At 36.6% G+C, this 21,947-nt stretch overlaps 1 protein-coding gene across 1 annotated transcript in view; it reads left to right on the top strand.

The window, feature by feature from the left end:
* SMYD3 (SET and MYND domain containing 3) overlaps window positions 1–21,947 on the top strand; it is a 394,207-nt gene that overhangs the window by 53,424 nt on the left and 318,836 nt on the right. The window contains exon 5 of the mRNA XM_063390956.1: window positions 1,205–1,341. Coding sequence (XP_063247026.1) covers window positions 1,205–1,341 — 137 coding nt within the window. The remainder of the gene's footprint in view (window positions 1–1,204; window positions 1,342–21,947) is intronic.

Genomic DNA, 21,947 nt, shown 5'->3' with positions numbered 1-21,947 from the left:
TCTTTGTTCTAATACATTTTTCAATGTATTGTAGATAGTTTAAGGTAAATCACATGTTGTCTTGAATAATTACATTTGAAGGAAAAAGCATTTTTGTTTTCGAAGGAATATTATATAAGAAACATAAGTGTATGTTTATAATATTTCTTTTATATTTTTTAAACTTGATTGTTTCAGTCATCTAAAAGTTTGCTGCTTCTCTTGAAGATGCAGTCCTCAGAGGTACTATTCTTTTCCTTGCCAGAGATTTTCTGTACATTGTGAAAAACGTACATGCCTGGATTTCTAACATTTACATTCATTCATGCTTGCAAAATCACCTGCAAACATCCACACTGTTAATTGCACTTGGGTAGTGGTGTGAGCATCTATAGATGTTTATAATAAAGTAATTCACCAATATGCAGAGATAAAATTGATTCATAGTGCATCATAAGTCTCTGCCTTTTGTTATAGACTGGTGCTTGAATATGTTCAGCTTCACATTCTCCATTTTGTACAAGCTGGTAGGAAAAAGAAAGTGTGAAGCAGGTAGTCAGGCAGTGAACTTGCTAGGGCAGCAGCAGTTTCACTTTCTGTGTGATCAGAGACCTGATGCATGTGTAATCACTTAATTAGAAAATGAGGCGCTGTGATTCTTTCTGCTTCAGGATTTCTATCTGTAAAACATGAATACCGGTGCTTTATAATAAAGTGATGTTTACTTCATATTCTTTCACATTCATTGTTTACCGGTGGCTCTGTATGAAATTCCTTTTGTTCATAAATACTTTTCTGTTTCATCTGCTAGCATAAAGTGTTTCTGACACATCTGTGGTGAAAACAGTATAAAACTATGTACTACTGCATAAAGTTCCAAGCATATTTCTAATGTGGTTAAAGTTACAAACCCAGATGCCTAATTTTTGTGTGTAATGTCTTACATCTGCTTACACATCTGCTTTATCTACTGGCTTTTGATCTTTAACTTGCTGTCATATTTATATGATTTGGCAGTAGCAACCTGATAAACTCTACTGTGTGTTGATAGGTAACTGTCACAAAAAATGAGAAATGTCTGCCCTCTGTCAAAATTGCCCTCTGTCAAGATTAATTCCTGGACTGGAAATGTCTAGACTGTATGGCTGCCATTGGATGTTTTCAAAATGTTGGTGAAATGTTCTGTTTATGACATGGTCTACTTTTTTTCCCCTTTCCCCGTAAGACACTGAACGGTTAAGTGAAGAAATGAAAGATGGCCTCAGGCACCTTGCGCAGACTTTGCAACTGTATTTGAAAACTGAGATCCAGGACGAGTCTCAATTGCCACCTGCAATTGACTTTTTTCAGATCTTCACAAAAGTAAGTGTTAAAATCTCGTTGCTTGACAACTCATAAATTATCTTTTCCTCGTGTTCATGATTTATTTCTGAGTAGGAGTTCAGTAGATACAGTCAGAATGTGATATATGACAAAGTAAATTCAAACTATTTTTTTAAATTCAGTCAGTATTTAAACAGAATTATAACTTTAATGTAATTGCAGCACTTCAAAATTAAAGCAGTAGCCAGAGGACATTTTTTCTTCTCCTTTTTAAAAATTATCATGTTAAAGTTGTTGGGTGAGAAAAAAGGCAAGAAAGTTCAAATATAGTTGAGTCAATCAACCTGAGTAATTTTTTCACAGTAATAAAGAGCATGTAACATCACACTTCAGCCTAGAATTTTTCTGCAAAGTGAAATATATTTGCAGATATACTCCTATCCGATTTTGTCATTTAGAGGTATATACTAACATTTGTGTTAGTACTGTATCCTACTAGCTGCTTTTTACAGAGGCCTTGTGGATTATTTATTCTGAAAGATGACATATAAAGTATTTAAAATTAGTTTCCACAGTATGCAAAATGTTTATTGTGTTACTAACTAAATATTGTTGGCTTTTTTGTAGATATTTTATTACTTTTGATTCAGGAAGCTAAATTTAAACAATGCTAGCAGAGGTATTTTAATGAAGAGTAGTAATAGTTTTAACTGCATTTGGTTTTTTGATTTCTAATTGATTGATAAATTCTGCCCTAAGATTTATCTTAACTTATTAATGTTTTGGCTGTTTTACTATGTGTGTTCTTATGAAGTAAGCCAAAGTATAACACTTTCTTTCCTCTGATATAAATAAAAGAAAGATCGTCTTTGGGAGAAGTGAAATAAAAATGCTATAAATTATTTTTTTAACATTTAAAAGAAATCTGTTTGCACAGTTACAGAATCTTCTTTGTTTTTTGCCCGTGGACAGGAGTAGGAACAAGATAATCAACTGTGTTGTTTTTCTAGATTTTTTTTTTTTACTTGATGATTAGGCTGCTGTGATGTAAAGTTGGAATTTTACCTGAAAAAATCCCACTGTCTGAAATAGACCCAGTCAAAAGGGTGCATAGATAAAACCCCTTAAGTGCTACTTTATCTTCACTCAAGCTGTTTTATTGTCTTCTGTTGGCATGCTGGTTTGAGCTGAATTTTGTCAGATGCATTTCATGTGAAACATGCACGTTTTGTCATCTGGTATAGAGAATTTGTGCAGCTGAAGATAAAACTGATTATCAGAAGACGATCACTGCCTACTCAGTTTGAACTGAGTTGCAGCTTGTAAGAAATTCTTTCCAAATGTTGTTGCCTTCTGTGTAATAATAAGCTTAAGATGAAGAATGGCCATGTGGCTTTACAGAAACAGTGCGATGATTACTAAACACATTGGAACACTGGTGAAGAAAATGCTAAAGGTTTTTATTTTTTTTATGTACACACATGCACAAGCATGTGCGCATATGTGCATCTGCTCTCCCCTCCCATCTATTTTACCAAGGTGATGTAAGTGGCCATCAAGGGCAGAGTGAAAGCCAAGACTTCCCAGATCCATATCTTGTTAAATGGAGAAGTGGGAATACTCCTGTTAATGACAACATTTGCCCCACTGTAGCTTTGGTACCACAGAGATATTTTTAACTTGATGTATTCCTTATGTTGACTGTGAATTTTTCCCCACCCTATTGAATGTAATGTAAAGTGCTGAGTTTTAAGTTGCTGTTTGTGGGGTTTTTTGTCCATTAAACTAGAGCTCATTTCCTTCCTTTTCTGGTTTTGCTTAGTCTGTGTGATAGTTTGCTCTGGGAAAATGGAGAGCAAATGACATAGACCTGTCACGTGTACACATACTTGATATCATTAATACTAAAAAGAACTGGCAGAACGGATAGGAGAATCTGACTGGACAGGTGAGTGGCTGGAAGAGAAGAGCAGTCAAACAGGCATGTGCTTTACACGACTAAAATTAGTATCTTATTCAGAGTTCATTTAAGCACAACTGTCAAGCTTTTTGTAAGACCTTGTTGTCACTCTCTAATTTTCCATGTGGCATTTTACAGCTTTCCCAGTTTGGATGTCAAATGAGTTGTTATGAGTGTGAAACTGTAATAAAATATTAATTTAGTATTCCCCCATCTCTAGGGAGGTAGCAGCAGCAGACATTTTCTGCCATTCCCACGGAATGTTCTTTGGAAGATAAACTGGATGTCTATGCAATTTTTTTTTTTTTTTTAAGCTGAATAGGGATGCTTATTCTTAGCAGGTAAAATTTAAGACTTTGGAACTGTAAACTCTCTGATAAGACTTTTGCAGTCTCTTCTCCGTAGTATAACTCTAAAGAAGACCAGCTGTGATGACTTCCCTGTGTGGTCATAGAATAAAGAAATACTACAGATACATAACTTCAAGATGCAATCTTGTTTTCCCAACCGGTTCCAACATTCCTTTCAAGTTCAGTGGGTGCTTATTCGAACATTGAACTTTTTTGGATCAGTTCTTTCATTGCATGCCACAAAAAGATCCAGTCAAAGGTCACTTTTTATTCTGTTTGATGCTGGATCCTCAAGAAGGAAAATAAGCAGACTGCCAGACAAAAGAGAAAAGTTGTCCTGTGGTGAGGTGACTAAATTCCAGATGGTTCTTGGAAAATCCCCAACCTGGTTTAGGTCAAAAGAGCTTCTCGGAAGCTCTTTTAAACAGTCCTCCTTCTCTGCTGTCCACTGCTCTTGTCCTTGTGAAAATTAATGTGAAATTAATTAATAATTAATGTGAAAATTAATTATAGTTTTATTCACTTGCTTGTGATGCTTAATAGGCAGAGAATCTCCCAGAGAGTGCATTTGTAGAAACTGCCCATTGAAAAGCAAAGAAAATTTTGCCATGTCTTTCCATGGGGGCAGAGTTTCACCCCAATGTATTTTTAGTTTGCATGAGATCTGCGAAAAATACCAGCTGTACTGGAGGGGGAAGTGTTTCAGAAAGATTATGTACCTTTCTTTCTGACAATGTTGCCCTGTCCTTACTAGACAGTTTGCTTTTGTATCAACTGTGCTTTGAGCTGGAGTTGAATTTTCTCATTTTTGTTATCTGATCACTTTTTGCAAGCTTCAGTTTATTTAACGTGCCATTTATCAAGGTTGTGACTGTTTTAAAATTCTGATCCTCAGTATTAAACAGAATTATCTGCAGCTAATTACGTGGTAAGGCTTTAACTCCACTGAGACATTTTCTAATGTCAAGATAAAATTTTGACAGCATGGTTTTATGGTTTAATGATGTTTCCATAACCTTGAGATAAAATCAGTCCTTGCTTTTTATTCTTCAGCTTTTACTTACATGTGTGAGGAGGTGGCCTGGAGTCCTTTGAGACATTTAATGGATGAGGGATAAAGAATTAAATATTTTGTATACATCTATGATTCTTTTAATGCTAGCAGACAGAACAATGTGAACCACTTTGAGACATTGAAATAACTCTGTACCTACTATGTTGACTGTAAACCTGTGGGTGACTCTACTGACAGGAATCAAGCCCAAGATGACTTCTTTTAGACCAAATCTAGGCTTGGTGTTTTACACAGAATTGCAACTACTCATACTCTGTCGGAATTTACTTTGTGCGCATTTTGAAATAGTTGGAAAATTTCTTTTCCTATTAATGAGAAATAAAAGAGATTATGATCTTTGGTAGAAGATTTTAAAGTAATTTTAAAGATCTCCTAGAAGTCATTTTAGAGGAAGTCATTTTAAAGATCTCCTAATTTCAGGTCCTCACATTTATAGGAATAATAAAGTATATGTTGCCTCTTTCATTATCTAGCAGTAAGATAAAATCCAGTGACAGTTAATGAACTGTTACAGGCAGACTTCTGGGGCCATTTAGTAAACTTAAAACAGAATTTTATTGGAAAGAAGTTTTCTAGAGGATGTTTTGATGAAACTGTTGATAAACTTTTTGGGAAAGGATGCTGCATTGAAGATTTTACAGAACCTCATATGATGCCATTTTGGGATTTGCCTTTTTTTCCCCCCCTTTTATATGTTCTCTGTATTCTTCACACATATATTTATAGCTGTGTTGCCTATTGTATTAGTGGCTAGTTTCCCCAGCAATTTTCCATGACCTTTGCCTAGGCAGAAAGACAAAGCAAATTCCAGAGCTCCAAGCCGCAGGGGGTACAAGGCCCCGATGCCGTCTTGGTTCTACTGGGGAACCAATGCCAAGAACAGCCCTTCCAGGTACATTCTCATGGACAAAGTACAACTAGTGCTGAAAGGGGGTACTCCAGAGAAAGGGGCTTGACCTTGGGTTGAAATTGGATCACTACTTGTCCTCTTAAGTGGTGCTTTTTATCAATCATGCTAATTTCCTAAAACCTATAAATATGTACTCATCCCTGTGGAGCTGGGCTTTTGTGCATGTCTTTCCATAACTGCCCCTGAAGGCCTTCAAATAAAGATCCTCTTTTATATTACCTCCTTACTAAAATTGTCTTGGGTTTCATTTCCAAGTTGGGAAACAGCCAACACATAGAGAAGAGTTTATACTTACCTCCTGAAATAGCAGTCTTCCTAATTCTTCTGTTGTGCAAAATTTCACTTCTGGACAGAATTTTAACCACATGTGGAATGATAGGGACTAGACAAAGAATATTTTGCTTTTTGAAATTCTCAATTTTTGCTGCAGTTCCAGTCTTGACACCTTTTTGTTATGAACAGAATCTACTTTGAAAGTAGGTGTGCTGCATTCTTTCAGTTCAGTGGAGAGGTCACACACCTGTATATGTGGGAGGTGAGTAGTCCTCTTTATGCAGGTGGTGGATGTGCTGCTTGCCACTGTCTTCTCAGGTGCTGCTCTACTCTTTCCTTTCCAGGTCAGTTTAGAATTGACACAGATCAAAGAGCAAAAACAGGTCTGAATTACTGTAGAGCTGTAAGTCTAGGATAGCACAAAAAGATGTATCTGTATGTGTTAGAAACATATGTGCAACTTCTGTATGTCAGATTAATTTATTTTTGTCTTACTTTTTTGAGGTTTGTGAAATTGACATTAGAGTAAAAAAAGAGATGCAAGTTTTATGCTGCAGACCAGTCTTTGTGCCCACAAAAAGTTTTTACCAAAAGACCAGTTGTCTGTTTGGTCTGTTGGTGTAGTTGGTTTGAATCTTAAGAAGTAGTAAGGAGGTTCTGTCAATAAAGTGCAGATGTACATCCCTCAAGAGGCAAAGTGTCCCAGTCTCTTTATAAATCCTTTATTTCTCCTATCAAAATGTAGATATTTTTACTTGTTCTTCTAACTTTTCTGTACTTACTTTTTATTCCACTCAATTCTTTGAAAGAATTTCTTTTCAACTTACGAGATGTTAGTACCAATTAAAAAGAAATCTCACTGTTAAGAGTTTTGGTATGGATCTGCATAGGCAGAAGAGTACTAGCAGTTGAGCAGTGTCATTTGGCCTTTGTAAAGCCTGAATACTAAATTATGGTAATTTACTAATTTATGGTGTGTTGTTTTATGTGCAAGTTGAAGGAGATAATGATATGACTGATAAAAAGTGGGCTTCATCTTCACATTGCTCCTTCAGATCTTATAGGCTCAGTGTTCTCTGAGAAAAGCTTGGAATACAAGATACATCTGCCTGGTCAAGATATTCTTCAGTAACGCTTTCAGTAGGTTACTCTTACTTAGGATTCACTGGTTAACTTAATCATTCCTGGAATCAGGGAAATTAAAATCAAATTGTTTCAAGAAAGTCAAAAGATAAGCTATGAGCAGGTTAAGAGTTGTTAAAGACATACAGGTGAAGGTTGCTTTCTGATGCTAGGCTTGCTAGTCTAATTAACTCTGGATGCACTTTTTCAGTTTCCCTGTGATTGGGAGGCTGTGAAGTTTATTTCTGGAGGCAGGAAGAAAAAGTAAGTGCATGTTTAATCTGTCATTATTTGTGTAATTTGAACCTAATGTACATTGCTACTCTGTCTCATGGTAAATGGAAGACCAGTACTGACAAGTTTATTTTCAGTCATGGCCCAGGAAACTATTTTGCAAAAAACCTTTTAATTTTGATAGTTCTTTCAGTTCTTTCTTATTATAAATGCCAAAGTCTTATAATTCCAGGAATGATTATACCTGAAACATCATTGGTTAAGCTTAGGTGCTTAACATACATTTGCGTTTGTTAATCTTCTTGACTTTTATTTTTATCTTAGAGTTGTAGAAACATGTTCTTGCTCTTCAAACTATATTAGAACCTTTTTCTCTGATTATTGCCATCTTTAAATCTACTGCATGAGATTTGTGGTTGTCTTTTTACCTATAATGCTATTGATTTAATTGATAAGGTTTTGTTTGGTGGGAATATGGACTTTCCAGTTCTCTGTGCTTGTTATTTTAAGCTTTTGGAAGCTTCACACTTACAGAAGAATTGACTTGCAATCATTAGAAATACTGTGTTACTTACTGCCAAAAAAATTTCAGGAGAATTTTTCTGTACTCTATTTCCAGTGTATTCCACAGGAATGTAACAGAAGTTGTTCTGATAGACCCTGATAGTAGTACTGAGAAAATATGAATGATCACTTGCCTGACATGTATTGTTGATTCTGAGTTGCTTTCTTATCCAGCAAGCCGGGAATAAACTAAGATCAGCCTCTGCAGTACACAAAGTCAAAGGAAATGGGAAAAGCTAAATGTATTAGGAGAAAATCAAGCTCTGGTTTGTACAGCATAGAAAACAGCCAGAATTTATTTGAATGTTGTATTTTTTTATTTACATTCTTGAACTTGAGCGTTTTAAGCTCCTTTTTGGATGTGATCCGGTAGCTGAGGTAGAAAGGTTCAGGTGCTGTGCTGGTTTGAAAGCAAAACCATGAGACTCCAAGTCAGAAATACAATTTAATAGAGGGAGAACAAACAACAAGAAAGATAAAAATAAAATAAAAATAAAATAATACAAATGCAATAGTACAAAGGACCACTGACAGTCAAAATGCAAACCTGACACCCTGTTGGTCAGGGTGTTGGAAGCAGTCTGAAGTAAGTCCTCCTGGAGTGACAGTTGTGGCTCCATTGAAGTAGAGATGATCTCCAAGAAAGAGTCCAGTCATCCTCTGGGAATCCAGTGGGAACAGGCTACCTTGGTGTTCGGGATTGCTGCTTTTATCCTGGTGGAAAGCCTTTGGCTCCTCCCTCTAGTGGAGCATCTCACAATGGAATGAGGTATTGTTATCAGTCATGTGAGAGGCCTTAAATGGCCCATTCACAGGTGATGTCCCTCGGAGCAGGGTGGGTGGAGGAAGAGATAAGAAGGCACTGCCTTATCTGGTGTTATCAGGTGTCCCATTAACAGAAGGCATCCATCCTCTTTCCACCCCTAGAGTTACAAGAGATAAGGAACAATATCTCCCAACCACCTTCAACAGGAAGGAAAACGGAATACATATCTTTGGTTACATTTTTCAACCCAAGACAGGTGCTTGCAAGTGCTTCCTGACAAAACGGGTCCCTCGGATTTGTTAGACAGCCTTGCAGGAGCTTGGATGAACCAGTGCCACCTCCTGAGCAGAGCTGTTTGACCCCTGGACTTGAGAGCAGTACTAGAAAAAGTGTGTGATGCAGACTAATCTGTGCTGCATCTTCATTCTGGCCTTAGCTCTTTTGAAGAAGGTTGAATTTTTGTAGGTACAAGGAGGTGTGTAAAAGTAAGGAGCTGGTGTTTTAGCAAAGAATGGTGAGGAAAGACTTGGGGCTATTCGATATTTTGTTCCCTTGATCTGGGATCACAGGGTTTTCAGCCTGGTATCACTTGTTTCCCCTTCAGTTCTGCTGCTCTTGAAAGCATAAAAGTAATGTAGAAAATCGGAAGTTGACCTTATTTTTAATTTAAATTGGCATGTGATTTCAGCATGTCTGTTAAATGGCAGTAATGCTTTTCACTTGTGTAGTGCTTCCAACAAGCCTCAAGAGGAACTTGAATAAGATTTAGCAACGGTTATTTATAGTTTTCTCATGTACCAGACAAATATTTGTAAGAAAGTTAAAAGCTAATAGAAAGTGTTCCTATAGCTGCCTTTTCATAAGAGTTCTGTGGGGCAGTCAGAACCAAACCACATCTGTCCTACCACATAGTGTAGCAGTCACAGTCTGCTGCTTGTTTCTACAGTGGAACAATGAGCATAAAGTATAAAGTACAAAGTATGAAGACAACTGGAATATGCACAGTTGTTCTTAGGAGCCTACATCCTAAGTTGTATCTTTTAAAATTTGCAGAAATAGTTCTATACTGCTGTTAGGATTTGTATTGTATTTCTCATGGTGGTTGTTTAGCTCAGTGTTGTTTCTTGAAGTCAAGATTGCAGAGGAAGTGGCAACCACCGTGCATCCGCTTTAGAAGCAATAGTGTAAATAGAGATTAAATAAAAATTACCAAACATTTTAATAAAATAGGAAGAAATATTGCAGCAATACTCTAGAATAAAGGTGATAAACAGTCTGATAAGACTCCTCTCACTTTGCCAAATGAAAGTTGAGTCACCACAGCAAGTTATTTTCATCTAAGGTGATTTTTCAGGTTTAGTGATTTTCTGTTATTTCCCCATTAATTTATAATTTGGGGAGATAATTTTGCATAGCAATTATCTTAATTTTCAGTCACACTAGTTACCTTGAAGAGCAAAAGAATATTATACTAGACCAGGAAACAAGGCTTCAACCATTCTGTCTTATTTTAAATTAGAGTACTATTGCCAGGGCTCTATTAATGGGGGTTGGACAGAGCAATGCACAGTACAACCAATATGGTCAGATCGTACATTCTCCTCTTTATTCCCAAAATGGCTGGTTCTATACAGTTTCAAATAGTTTACAGTTGCAGGTGCATTCTAGTTGGCATTCAGCGTGAGAAAGAATGCAAACAATCTTAGCTTAAGGCAGCTACCGTGATTCTACTCTAACTGTCCTATCTAAAGCATGTACACACCTTAACTTAAATTCTAACTGTGCCACAGGCTTGTCTGCTTTCACACAGGCCTAACACTGAGGCCTAGCAGGCCCAAACCCTAGGCCCAGTTTGGGATAGCTCAAACTTCATTCCATAACACGTCATGTTCATGCTACAGAGTACGTGATTACAATTAAAATATAAGCTTTTGTTGCAGTGAAAGTAAGACTGTAAGAATTCAATACTTGAAATTGAGCTTACGGTATAATTGGGGTCCCCTCATTTAGTTGTATGTGCCATCTGTTTTACAAACTGTCTGTAGTATAACAAGGACCTGTAGTATAACAAGGTGTAGAAAATGAGGTACAAGAGTTTCAAAGCAAGAATATATTACAAGGAGTGATTGGGTAGAATTTGCAACAATTTGTTTTTGTGTGGTGGGAAAGTCAGCTTTGTTTTTGAGGGGTGGAGGGAAGCAAAGGACTTATTTTTAAGGAAGTTAATACAGCACAGATTGAAAAGCATAAACTGATGAAAAAGTTACTGACTGGAGTGGGCCAGCGTTGGGGCGGAGGGAAAGAGTGTGAAAAGAAAATTGTATACTTCTTGTTCACTTGAAACCTCTGTTATACTAAGTTGAAAGTAATAAGGTGGCAAAAAAACAGTTTAGAGAAGTAAATGGCAGGATAGTGTAGGCTATTTTGCAACAGGTTGGCTTTAAAAAATTTTATTTATTTATTTTCTAATTTTTTTTTAAATTTTTTTAGTGTAGAACTGAAAAGGACCCAGGTGGCCAGGACATAAATTACCATTACTTTGCCTAATTTTGCTCAGAGCATATTCACAAAACACATTTTTAAAAAGCCAATGGTTTCTGACATGTGATATACATCAGTCTGTTGTCTGTTTTCTGACACCCTTATGGAAGTGATCTGGAAGCAGTAATGATAAAAAGCTTTAGTGGTTGTAGCAATTGGAGTACATGCAAAAAAAAAATGTGGAGTGAGGCACCTTTTATGTTTAGGAAAAGCCAGCAGAAAATAAGGTCATGGAGATGTTTAGTAAAGATCTGATGAAAACCTCGATTTACATCCTCAATCAGCAATTTTAAAAGCCTCTAATTGAGGAGGATAAGCCTGATACCTGCTTGTAATGGTGTTGGCAGGAAAGTGTTATATCCTTGTCTTTAGGATCACCTGTAGTGCGGTTGCTTAAAGCATTTCTTGTTTGTTTATTTTGGCTGTGGCAGAGCTAGGATTTTGTGTGGTAGGATTATTCATCAGCTCTGAGACTTGTTCAACACGCTTAATAGATGAAAAGACAAAAAACTCTTTCTTCCAGAGTGACATTGCAGTAGATTGATTATTGAAAAAGACCACACTCTTGGAATATAGGATTCTCTTTGAATATAGGATGGGGAACCATGTATTTGTGATGCTATTGTTGACTTGCTATATTCAGCTGCTTCAGAGTCCCTCTGAAAATGAGGATAATATATGTCTAAGTGTCTTGGGTTGAAAAATGTAACCAAAAATGTGTATTCTGTTTTCATCTGTTGAAACTGGTTGGGAGATATTGTTCTTTATCTCTTGTAACTCTAGGGGGGAAAGAGGGTGGATGCCTTCTGTTAATGGGACACCTGATAACACCAGATAAGGCAGTGCCTTCTTATCTCTTCTTCCACCCTTCCTCCTCTGAGGGACATCACCTGTGAATGGGCCATTTAAGGCCTCTCACATGACTGATAACATTACCTCATTCCAGTGTGAGATGCTCCACCCAGTGGGAGGAGTCAAAGACTTTCCACGGACATAAAACCAGCAATCCCAAACATTAATGAAGCCGGTTTTTCACTGAATTCTCAGAGGAAGACTGGACCCATCTTGCCAGCACTGGATGCATTTTTCTACAGGATCATTTCTACTTCACAGAACAACATCTGTTACTCCAGGAGGATTTGTTTGGACTGCTTCCAACACCCTGACAACAGGGTGTCAGGTCGTATCTCTGACTCTGTCAGGGTTTTCTAGGACTTCTATTCGTTTGCTTGTTTGTTTTTTTTGTACTACTGCATTTGTATTTTTTAATATTCATAGTAAACAACGGTTATTCCTATTCCCATATTTTTGACTGAAAGCTCCTAATTGCAAAATTGTAATAATTTGGAGGGAGGGGTTTTTACATTTCTCCATTCCAAGGGAAACTCCAGTTTTCCCTGACAGATACCTGTCTTTCCAAACCAAGACACTAAGGTATGCTGTAGATTAAATAGCTGTTACAGTTGAAGTATTGATTGAGGGTACAGCAACTTCTGTCATTTCTGTGGCATTTCAGTGGGTGTCAATTAAATGATATCTACTTACATGAAATTTAGTCCTCAAAACTGTGTTCTCTCCCTCTTCCCCAATACATGAGTATGAATATATCATTTTGCTTTAACAGTAATTGTGGTGTGTCATGTTCTATTTCTTTAAAACTACTCCTAAGTTTGTTGTATAAATAAGATGCAGAAATAAGCCATTGCACCATGATACTGGTTCAATATCATAATTGAATGGATCCTGTATTTTAGTATGGGTGGGCAGCTGTCACAACACGGTTGTAGCACTGATGCCTGTTGGCTGATGTGAGATCACTTAGCTTGTGCCACAGCAACCTGAAGCTGACAAAGGCTGTCTCAAATAGTTTCATGACAGCGCGTGACAGTGCTTACGGATATTCTGCGATAGTGGCTGGCAAGGTGCAAGAACTCTGCCATTGACAGCCAGGATGATTTGTCAGAGCTTTCTTGCTTGCCTCTCCTTACATGCCTACACTGAAGTTCCCATGCTGTCCCCAGGTAAGTTAGGTGGAGATTGACTGGCAGAGTCAGATAGAAGAATATTCCCTTTAGGAAATAATCTAATTTACCTTAGTGATTTAATTCCTCTCTATCCCCCCTCCACCACTTTATGAATATATAAATATTGACTAGAATTTTTTAATGCCTGTAATCACCAATAAAAACTAATAAATTACATTTCTTCTAATGGATCATTTGAAACTTTCTGCATGGGTTATGGGCTTTTAAAAATTTTAAATGTGTTCATTGAAATGTGTTCCTAATGTCATAGGTACAGCAGATAATGGATTTGAAGTTATCTCTTGTCTGAATTTAAAGTAATTTTGGGCTGTTATTAGAATTTTTATAATCACTTTTGGAAATCTGGCAGTATTTTTCTAGTTTAAAATAGAAATCTGCAGTATTAAAGCTTTCTTCCTTCTCACATTCCACAAGAATATTCTTTAGTCTGTCAACAAACCTTGTGCTTTGCCTATACTCACAAATATAAAATTTATCTTCTTTCTTCTTCTATTACCATCAAGGCCAAGTTTTCATTTAACTTTCAGAGGAAAGTGGATTGGACGCCCACTCTTTGATGGGCATTTTAATGCATCACAAAGTCATTGAAGTCAGAGTCTCATTATGTAAATAGATAGGATGTGGTGATGTATTGCTCCTAGTCAAGATAGAAATGGTGAAGTGCTAACCTACTGCTTTGTCAACATACATTTTCTGTTGTGGGTGAAAATTACTTTGCTTGTTTGGGTCTTTAGTCTAGGAAGATAGTAAAGAAGGGCGCACATGTTGTCTGTGACAATGTTTTCTGCTATATGGAAATTCTGTAGACTAAGTAATGCTAACATGTTTCTCATTCTGTAGTAATTTCAGCCTTTAAGCTCATTCTCAAATTAAAAAATTAATATTTTAAACAGCAGCTTGCATGGTGTGCATTTGTGCTGTCTGATCATCTGAAAGAGTCATGTTTGCTTTTATACTTTATGAATATGAGTAAAATTATATGAGTTGGCTGATAGAAGCTATTGCAACAGCATAGAGTTGCATATTTTGCTTTTAAACTTCCAACTGTTTTTTGTATTTTTATATTTTTGGGGTTTCTTTTACCCTGAGATGATATCCAACATCCTGGTGATAATTTAAATGGCATTAATTTGAACCAAGTATCTCTCTAAATGAGAGATTTCATTTGCCTAGGTTTTATAACTAATGTTGCATGTATTGACTTTTTTTTGCCTATTAAAAATCAAGTACAGTCTATAGTTTTATAAAAAATTACATAGTAGCTGAAGAAGCAGATTGTGAGAATATAATGATAGTGTTGGAATTTTTCTAGTGGATTTGGACCAATGACAGTCAAACATAATTTGCTGCCTTAATTACACAAGATCATTGTTTCTAATTCAATAGCATTTTTTCCCATTAAACTATCTTTTTATACATATCAGACAATCAGATGATAATTTTTACTGTAAGTTCCAGTTAATTTGATTGGAAAGCCATAGCTCTGAAAAGCTCTAGTAATAAAAGTTAGTGCAGTACTTCACCAGTTTGCTCCCAGTCTCTCAGTTTATTCAGGAACAAAATTCGTCCAGTTGCCTGAATGATGTACCTAGGCTGACTCCAGAGCTGAGTGATGGCAGGAATGACCAAGAAGGGAATTCAGCTTGTTGTCTTAACATCCTTATACCTGATAGTTAAATCAGGAATAATAACCATCTCCTATAAAAAGACTATACTTGAAATTAATTAACAGAGGCTGCTGAGAATTGTAGCAAGATTTGTACCATCATCTTCAGCATGAGTGAACCACAAGGTATAAAAAATAGAAGCAATTTGGGTTGTGTGAGCTGTGTGAGGTTTTGAAAAATACCTTTTCGTGATTGACTCTAACTTTACACAGTTACCAAAAAAACTACTTGACTTGATGATGATGTTAATGGATATGATTCCTATATATTATTAAACTGTCTTTGTAATAACTTGTCATGGCAGAAATTAGAGACTATAAGGATGTGTAAACAAAAAGTACTCAGTAACAGCAGGATGTTGAACAACATTAATGGTTCTTACTTGCAAGCTTGCATCTGCTTGGAAGCAGCTGAGTTTAGGTAGAGTTCTGATGTCTCACAATGGCCCTGGATGTTGCTGGTGGCATCAGTAGATGATAAATCATAGTGCATGCTCTTGGGCCAGGGCTAAAAGCAAATCTTTATCTGGTTACAAGACCAGACAGATCATAAATCTCCATAGCCACACAAACTGTGTAAATACAGAAAAGCACTGCAAAATAGATAGAGATGTGTCTGGTAGCTTTGTATTCTGGAAGAAACTGTGATCCATTGGTAGAGATCTGCTGGAAAAGCAAACTGAAAGAGCTGGAGTATCCACAGCAGCAAGAGATTTCTGACCATGAAGTAGCCTATTGTTTGGGAGAAGAGTAAGCATATACACATACACTTTCCAAGCATGGTTCTGCCACCTTTTTTTCTTTCAAGTTTTTATCTTCAAATCAAGAAATTGCAGTACAGATGACAGAATAAATAAAATTTGTGCTGTCAACAGTGTCCATGGTATAAGCAAACCAACCAGCCCAGTTTAGTTGATCCAAAATTGTATGATTTCCAGTAACTCTTTTTACTACTCTGTGTTGTAGATTCACGAAAATTACATTTGCAAATTTATTTTTCTGTTCATTCAATTTCTAGATGAAATGCATGAGAGTGATATGAAGAAGGGCACAGAAAGAGAAAAACAAACCTGCTTATAAGGGAAAACAAGTTTTCCAGTTAGGTCTGAGACAATATTGGAGCACCATTGTTTTTTGTCAGAGCATCTCTTGGGGTTTTTTTTGGGATGAGCATACAGATATTTGTAGAAACTTAAGTGAATGTGCCTAAGTGTGGGAAATGGAGGTAATGAGAGGCTTGTGAGTTCCTACTCATTTGTGTAGTTCATCATATTCTATATTAATTATTTTGCTAGTGTTAGCCTGTACACATAGGGAAAATGGGAAGTTGTAAAATATGTCACTATATGATTTTAATCACACTGTCCTGCTGATACTCCTTTGACTGGAATTCTGTTTTCAGTGTGCAATTTGAGGAGATTTCTCTGGACTCCATTTTTGCATTGCACACTGTGGTGGAGGGGAGGAATGGTGCATAGGCAGAAATTAAATAAGCTTGTTGCATCCAGCTTGTTGGATCAAACAAGTGCATAATAACAGTAATTTGTATTTGTCTGCTGCCTTCTCCTGAACTGTTTTACTCCAGAGGTCTCACAGTCAACTTTCCAAGGTGTGAAGGTTGGAGTGTGTTACATGCTGTCATTCAGTGGCAGTTGATATTTACTTGAGCTAGGATTATGGAGGGAATGCTTGATTGTCTGATGCTAGTTCTGTAAGTAGTATTCTTAGTGATTAGTAGTCTCATTGGCTCTCATGAAATGATTTATTTACATGTAGCAATATGCATTAAGGCGTATATTTGCAGCTTTGCAAGTTTCTTCCTGGTGTCTCATCTTTCCAGTGGGTAACTGTTGTACATCTTCTGCCATTTCAGCGGGGAGATGTTAGTTGTCTTAGTTCTTCATGGCAGAAAAAACCCAACTCTTTTAGACCAACAAAATTTGCTTACTTGTTATAGTGCTACTACTAGCAAATGAGAAGCTCTAAATCCCACTTTTTGGAATCAAAATTGCACAGAGAATTTGGAGGACCTTCAAGAGGGAGGACAGGTGACTATTCCAGCTCATGAAAGCAAATGATGTTGATTAAATACAGATAATGATGAAATATGGAATTTAAAATAGTGAGGCAAAGTGACTTTGATTTATTGTTCCAAGTAAAGCTGAGTTCTCAGGAAAAAAGATACAGTCAAAGATCTGGCCATAGCATCCTACAATGTTCACTTGGTCTTTTTGGAAACTAGCTAGGTTTTTAAATAATCAATTTTGCTTTTCTCTCACTAACACTGATTTTATAACTGGGTCTGTGTGAAAGAAAACCAACAGATTTTCTATCCAGAATGCCTGAAACATTTTTAAGGCTGAGATATAATTTTGTATAGTGATGGTGATCAACTGTTCTGGTCCAGATTGTAGAGCTGTATGGGGATCATGTGCCCAAGCATATATGTGCTGTTTGAATTGGGAATCCATTCTGACCCCGTGACCTTGTGTTCAACCTTGTGTGATGAGATTTGAGTAGACTGAGAGTCCCATCACTGATTTAATGGAATTTGGGACAAGATGTGAATGCACTCATTGCTTCTTAAGAGCAAACGGGGAACAAAACTTGAATTTTTCCCACACTGATTTGTTACCAGAAGCTGCCTGCATCCCCTCACATGTCATTCTGTCTTGGTAAATCAATCTGCCTCCACATATCTGTCTTAGCTCTTCTGTGTTCTGAGAGATGTTACATTGGAATTAGGATCAGCACAATGTATGTTCAGTGTGAAAAGTACACCATGGAATGATAACACTAGCAGCATTGCACATGCTGTTTTGCTATAGGTTAGGAAGAATTAATTAGCATTGCTATTATTAAAGTGTTACTAATTAATGTTCACTGTAGTCATATGCTGTAAAAAGTTTTCAATAATCTGTTCAATAAGCTGTTCCATGTGTGTAGCAGCCATATGTTGTTATGCAAAAGAAAGGTAGCTGAAATCAGGATTGCCTGGGGTTTTATTGATGGAGATGCATTTTCTAGGGAAAATGGAACTGAGGTCTTATACATCACACAAGACTTCTGTACCTGTAGATTCTCCAGAAGGGGATGGGATGTGTGAGTCTATGATCTTTGAAACCCTGAGAGAAGACCTTTAATGAAGCTTGACTTTATGCCAGAATACTCTGAAATCAGTTTGAAAATATTATTGATGTGTTTATTATAAGCTAAGGCACTCAGCATCATAAAGGAATGCTAGAGTACTTTGGAAGTTAGCGTGAAAACTACTTCAGAAGTGTTTCCCATGAAAACACTCCTGCTCTTTGATGCTTCCATATGGATGTGGCAAATGTTTCTGCTCCTTTATTTAAATTGGCAGGGAATCTGTAATTAAAGTATAGAAAGATGCACTGGAAAAAAAAATCATGACTTTACTTTGTGAATTCAGCTGGATTTCCTAGCTAGGGGGATATTTTTATTTGTAGAAAAGTAAGACATGCTTGGAAATACATGCTTTGATGCTCTCTTGAGACATCTGTCCCTGATTAGCTGCATGAACCAGTGATGTTGTATATTTGTGCCTTGTTGCCGGGGAAGCCATCATTGATAGTTTCTTTTGAGAAAGGAAAAGCAGCAGATGAAAATGTACTCATTTGCTGCTTCATTCTGAGGCTGAAACATTCCCCAAATTAACTCTTGCATGTTTCAGTTTTTGAGGGCTTTCTGGTTCCATGACTGAATAATTGGGAAATAAGATTGAAGACTTATATGCAAAAGCATAAGGGATAGAAAATACACTGTAAATTAAAACTGTTGAGCTATGGTTTATCCATTCACAGCTATCATGTGATTTAAAAGATATCAGCATTTGATTATGCAGTTATTTGTATTAATGGACTTCACCCAGGAAAACTTACTTCAGATGTATTCCTAGTAGCTGGTGAGTTAAAAGAAGCAATTACTTTTTATATCTTCCAATGTGAGACAGATTCCTTGTCTGATGTCTAGTAGTTTAAGCCTCAACAGCTGTTGCATACAGCCTACCTGTCTAACCTAAATAGCTTTTGGATTGCACCAAAATACTTTGAATAAAATTCTTTTAATAAATGAGTGATTTTGGGAATTTCTGAAACTCCCTATTTATAAGGAACTGTCAGTGACTAAACTAAAAAGGGTTGTTAGATTTAAATGCAAATAAGAATCTTCATTTTTTACTTATTTCCAAGCAAATGACGAATTGAAATTTTAATAAGTCTGTGACAGTTAAATAAAAAATTAAGTCTTTTGAATTTTGATAATTTTCCAGCAGTTGTTTCTTATACACATGTAGAGATGAGGCTTGGATAACAACACTGAGATTCTTTGAGTGGTACATTTATTACAGAGGAATACCTAAGGACTTCAAATGAATGTTGGTTTTTTTCTTAACTGAAGTGCACCATCTTCTTCACAGAAAAGGAGAGCCATTGTGATCTTTGAAACTCCATAAAAGGCTTTATTATTGCCGTTCTTTTAGGAAAGGTCTGTCTTTCTCTTTGGATCTGAATGGCTTTCTCATTGGTCTGTCCAAATGAGCCTGGTAATGCCACACTTGCCAGAACTGCATCCTGTGGAAATTTCTGGCTGCAGGAAAGCATTGTTGCAAGCAGAACATATCTGTAGGCAAGGGCATCTCCTACCGGCTAGGGAGGTTTGAAGATAGGAGAAGAGGCGGCAATCCAAAGGTCATGTGAACTTTTTTTTTTTTTTTTAATATGATGCAAAATAAAACATTTCACCACAGAGTTTCTTTTCTCTTCTTGCAGTGTTACTGGGTTAACAGATAACCCATAATGTAAAAAAATATTAGTGTTAGTTGTAACTGCTTTCTACATTTTGGATAACGCAACTCTGTGTGTCAAGAAACCAGTACATGGAGATAAAACAAGAATATAAGAAATATTCAATTTAGTTTAAGCATGATTTTCTATCATCCTGCTGCTTTTGTAAAGACAGTATTTATATTCAGATATGACATGATGTAGAACTTTTCAGCAAAATCCTTTATGAATTTTATAGTTGCAGTGGAGTTATTTCTGCCCTTTAAAAAGTATGTTACAGAAGTGATGTAAGATTTAATGGGACTCTTTTTTCTTGTAATTGAAAAAGTATAATTGCTTTTGGTGGAAGCTGAACTAGAAAACAGGAAATGCTGGTCACGTGTGACATCTCGGATTGAATTGCTTGTGTTTGTATTCTTTTTGGCATTTATCTGAAACTTCCTTTTTTTAGCATTATAAAACAAAGGGAAGAATAATCTCAATGCATCTTTATTATAACTGGTATTTCTGTGTAGGCTCAGCTTTGTTAGGAAAACTAGTTGTGACTGCTGGGTAATTATAGGGTTGGGATTGCCCTTGGAAAGCCAGATGCAGTGGGTTACTGTGCATGAATTAAAAGCTGGCACACATTTCGGCTTTCTTTAAAGGGATGTTGTTGTTGATAGTGGCTTTTTCTTTTTTGACTAAACACAATCCATTTTGATAGATTAGTTTTCAAACTCATTTGTCTTTATTAAAAAGGAGCTATATTAAGCTTTTGCAGGCCAGTTTGGAGTGTTTAGAATAACATGACTGGTGTTTAAATATGGTCTTCAGAAACTGCTTTCTTAAAGGAGGCTCTATTTGTTCCTGTTCTCTTACTAAACAATTTGAAAAGCGTAGAACTGGTTCACATCAAAGCTCTGGTTTATTTAACAGCCTACTAACATCAAATAAATTAAGCTGGACAACATCAGTATGTTGTGATCTAATCATATTAATGCAATGATTTGCCTTTTTAAAAATACTATTATAATTTAAAAGATTGGTGTTTACTGAACCTTGAACCTGAAAAAATAAGCTCTTGTATGTTTGACTCAACCCCTTTTTTTTCTTTCTAGTTAAACACATGAAATAGTAACTGTTCTTAAGGTGAGAGTAGAAAACCAAGAAACTGCTTGGCATGCCTAGAGAAAAGACAGAAAGGCAGAAGTAAGGGGTTAGGTGGCCTTTTCCTGTTCTCCCAGTTAGCTCCAGCTAGGGAGATATCAGATCAATGAGAAAACAGCCAGCATTCCAGTTCCAGTTGCATTTTATGTTGCATTTCACAGTAAACAAGCTTTGGATCTTACGGCAAATGGTTTTAGTGAAGACTTTTAAAAAAGAACTAAAATGCCTAGGGTTTTAAATTTGGAGATTTTCTCTGGTTTTATATACCAAACAGACCAAGAGATTTATGAGATTCTGAAATGCTATAGAACATTTTTACTAACTTAAAAATATTTTGGATTGGCATGATACAGAATAAATGGCAACTCATTCTTGTGACTGAGCCCTGATCCTCACTTTCCCTTGTTGTAGGTAAGAAGATACAGGAAAAGGGGGGGAGGGGGGGAGAGTGGGGGTGAAGGAGCAGAAAAGGACAAGGAAAGGTTTTCATTTGGAGATTTTTATTTATTTTTGGTCCATATGCATTGGATCTACGATGCTGGGTAGCTACAGACAAGTTATGAGTTGGCAGGTTTGCCTTGACAGCTGTTACCTTGGACTTTAGAATATTCTCTCTCATCAGTGGTACCATCTGGCTGCTCTGACATGATATTTCTGCTTCATCAGTCTTTGGTAAGTTGGGTGGAGCTGTGGGAGCTGCTTCATCCTGTGTTTCTAATGCTGTAGTGCTGTAGTACTGTTATCTGTAAGAAGTCAGATCAAAAGGTAATGCCTGAGGGGAGAAGGCAACATCAGATTTGTCATGTCTTAGACTGGTGTGACTGCTGGTCTGATTTGTGACTGCTGATTTGAAAAAATAGTCACTGTCAGTTTTAAAAAGAATACTGCCTTTGGCTGAGGAAATTTCCTAAGGCAGAGGTTGGTGGGTACTGGGATGGATATATTGGTGGAAAGATCCCTCTCCCTCTGTGTATTTACTGCCTGTTTTCACAAAGAATCTGGTGTGGGATGGTCAGAAACATGTTACTGTGCTTGCACATCCACATTGGTTTAGACCTGGAACCACTGTCCTTAAATCATGATTTGTTAATTGTGTTTATCAAAAGTAACCTGATGGTCTGCGTGCCAACCTTGAAATTCCCCATGTCAACACACATTCACAGAAATAAGAATTAAAACTGTCTT

The sequence above is a fragment of the Prinia subflava genome, chromosome 2 (genome assembly GCF_021018805.1).
Source record: "Prinia subflava isolate CZ2003 ecotype Zambia chromosome 2, Cam_Psub_1.2, whole genome shotgun sequence".
In the NCBI taxonomy this organism is placed as follows: domain Eukaryota; kingdom Metazoa; phylum Chordata; class Aves; order Passeriformes; family Cisticolidae; genus Prinia; species Prinia subflava.
Note: the sequence above shows the minus strand (reverse complement) of the source record. Positions and strands in the feature narration are given on the sequence as shown.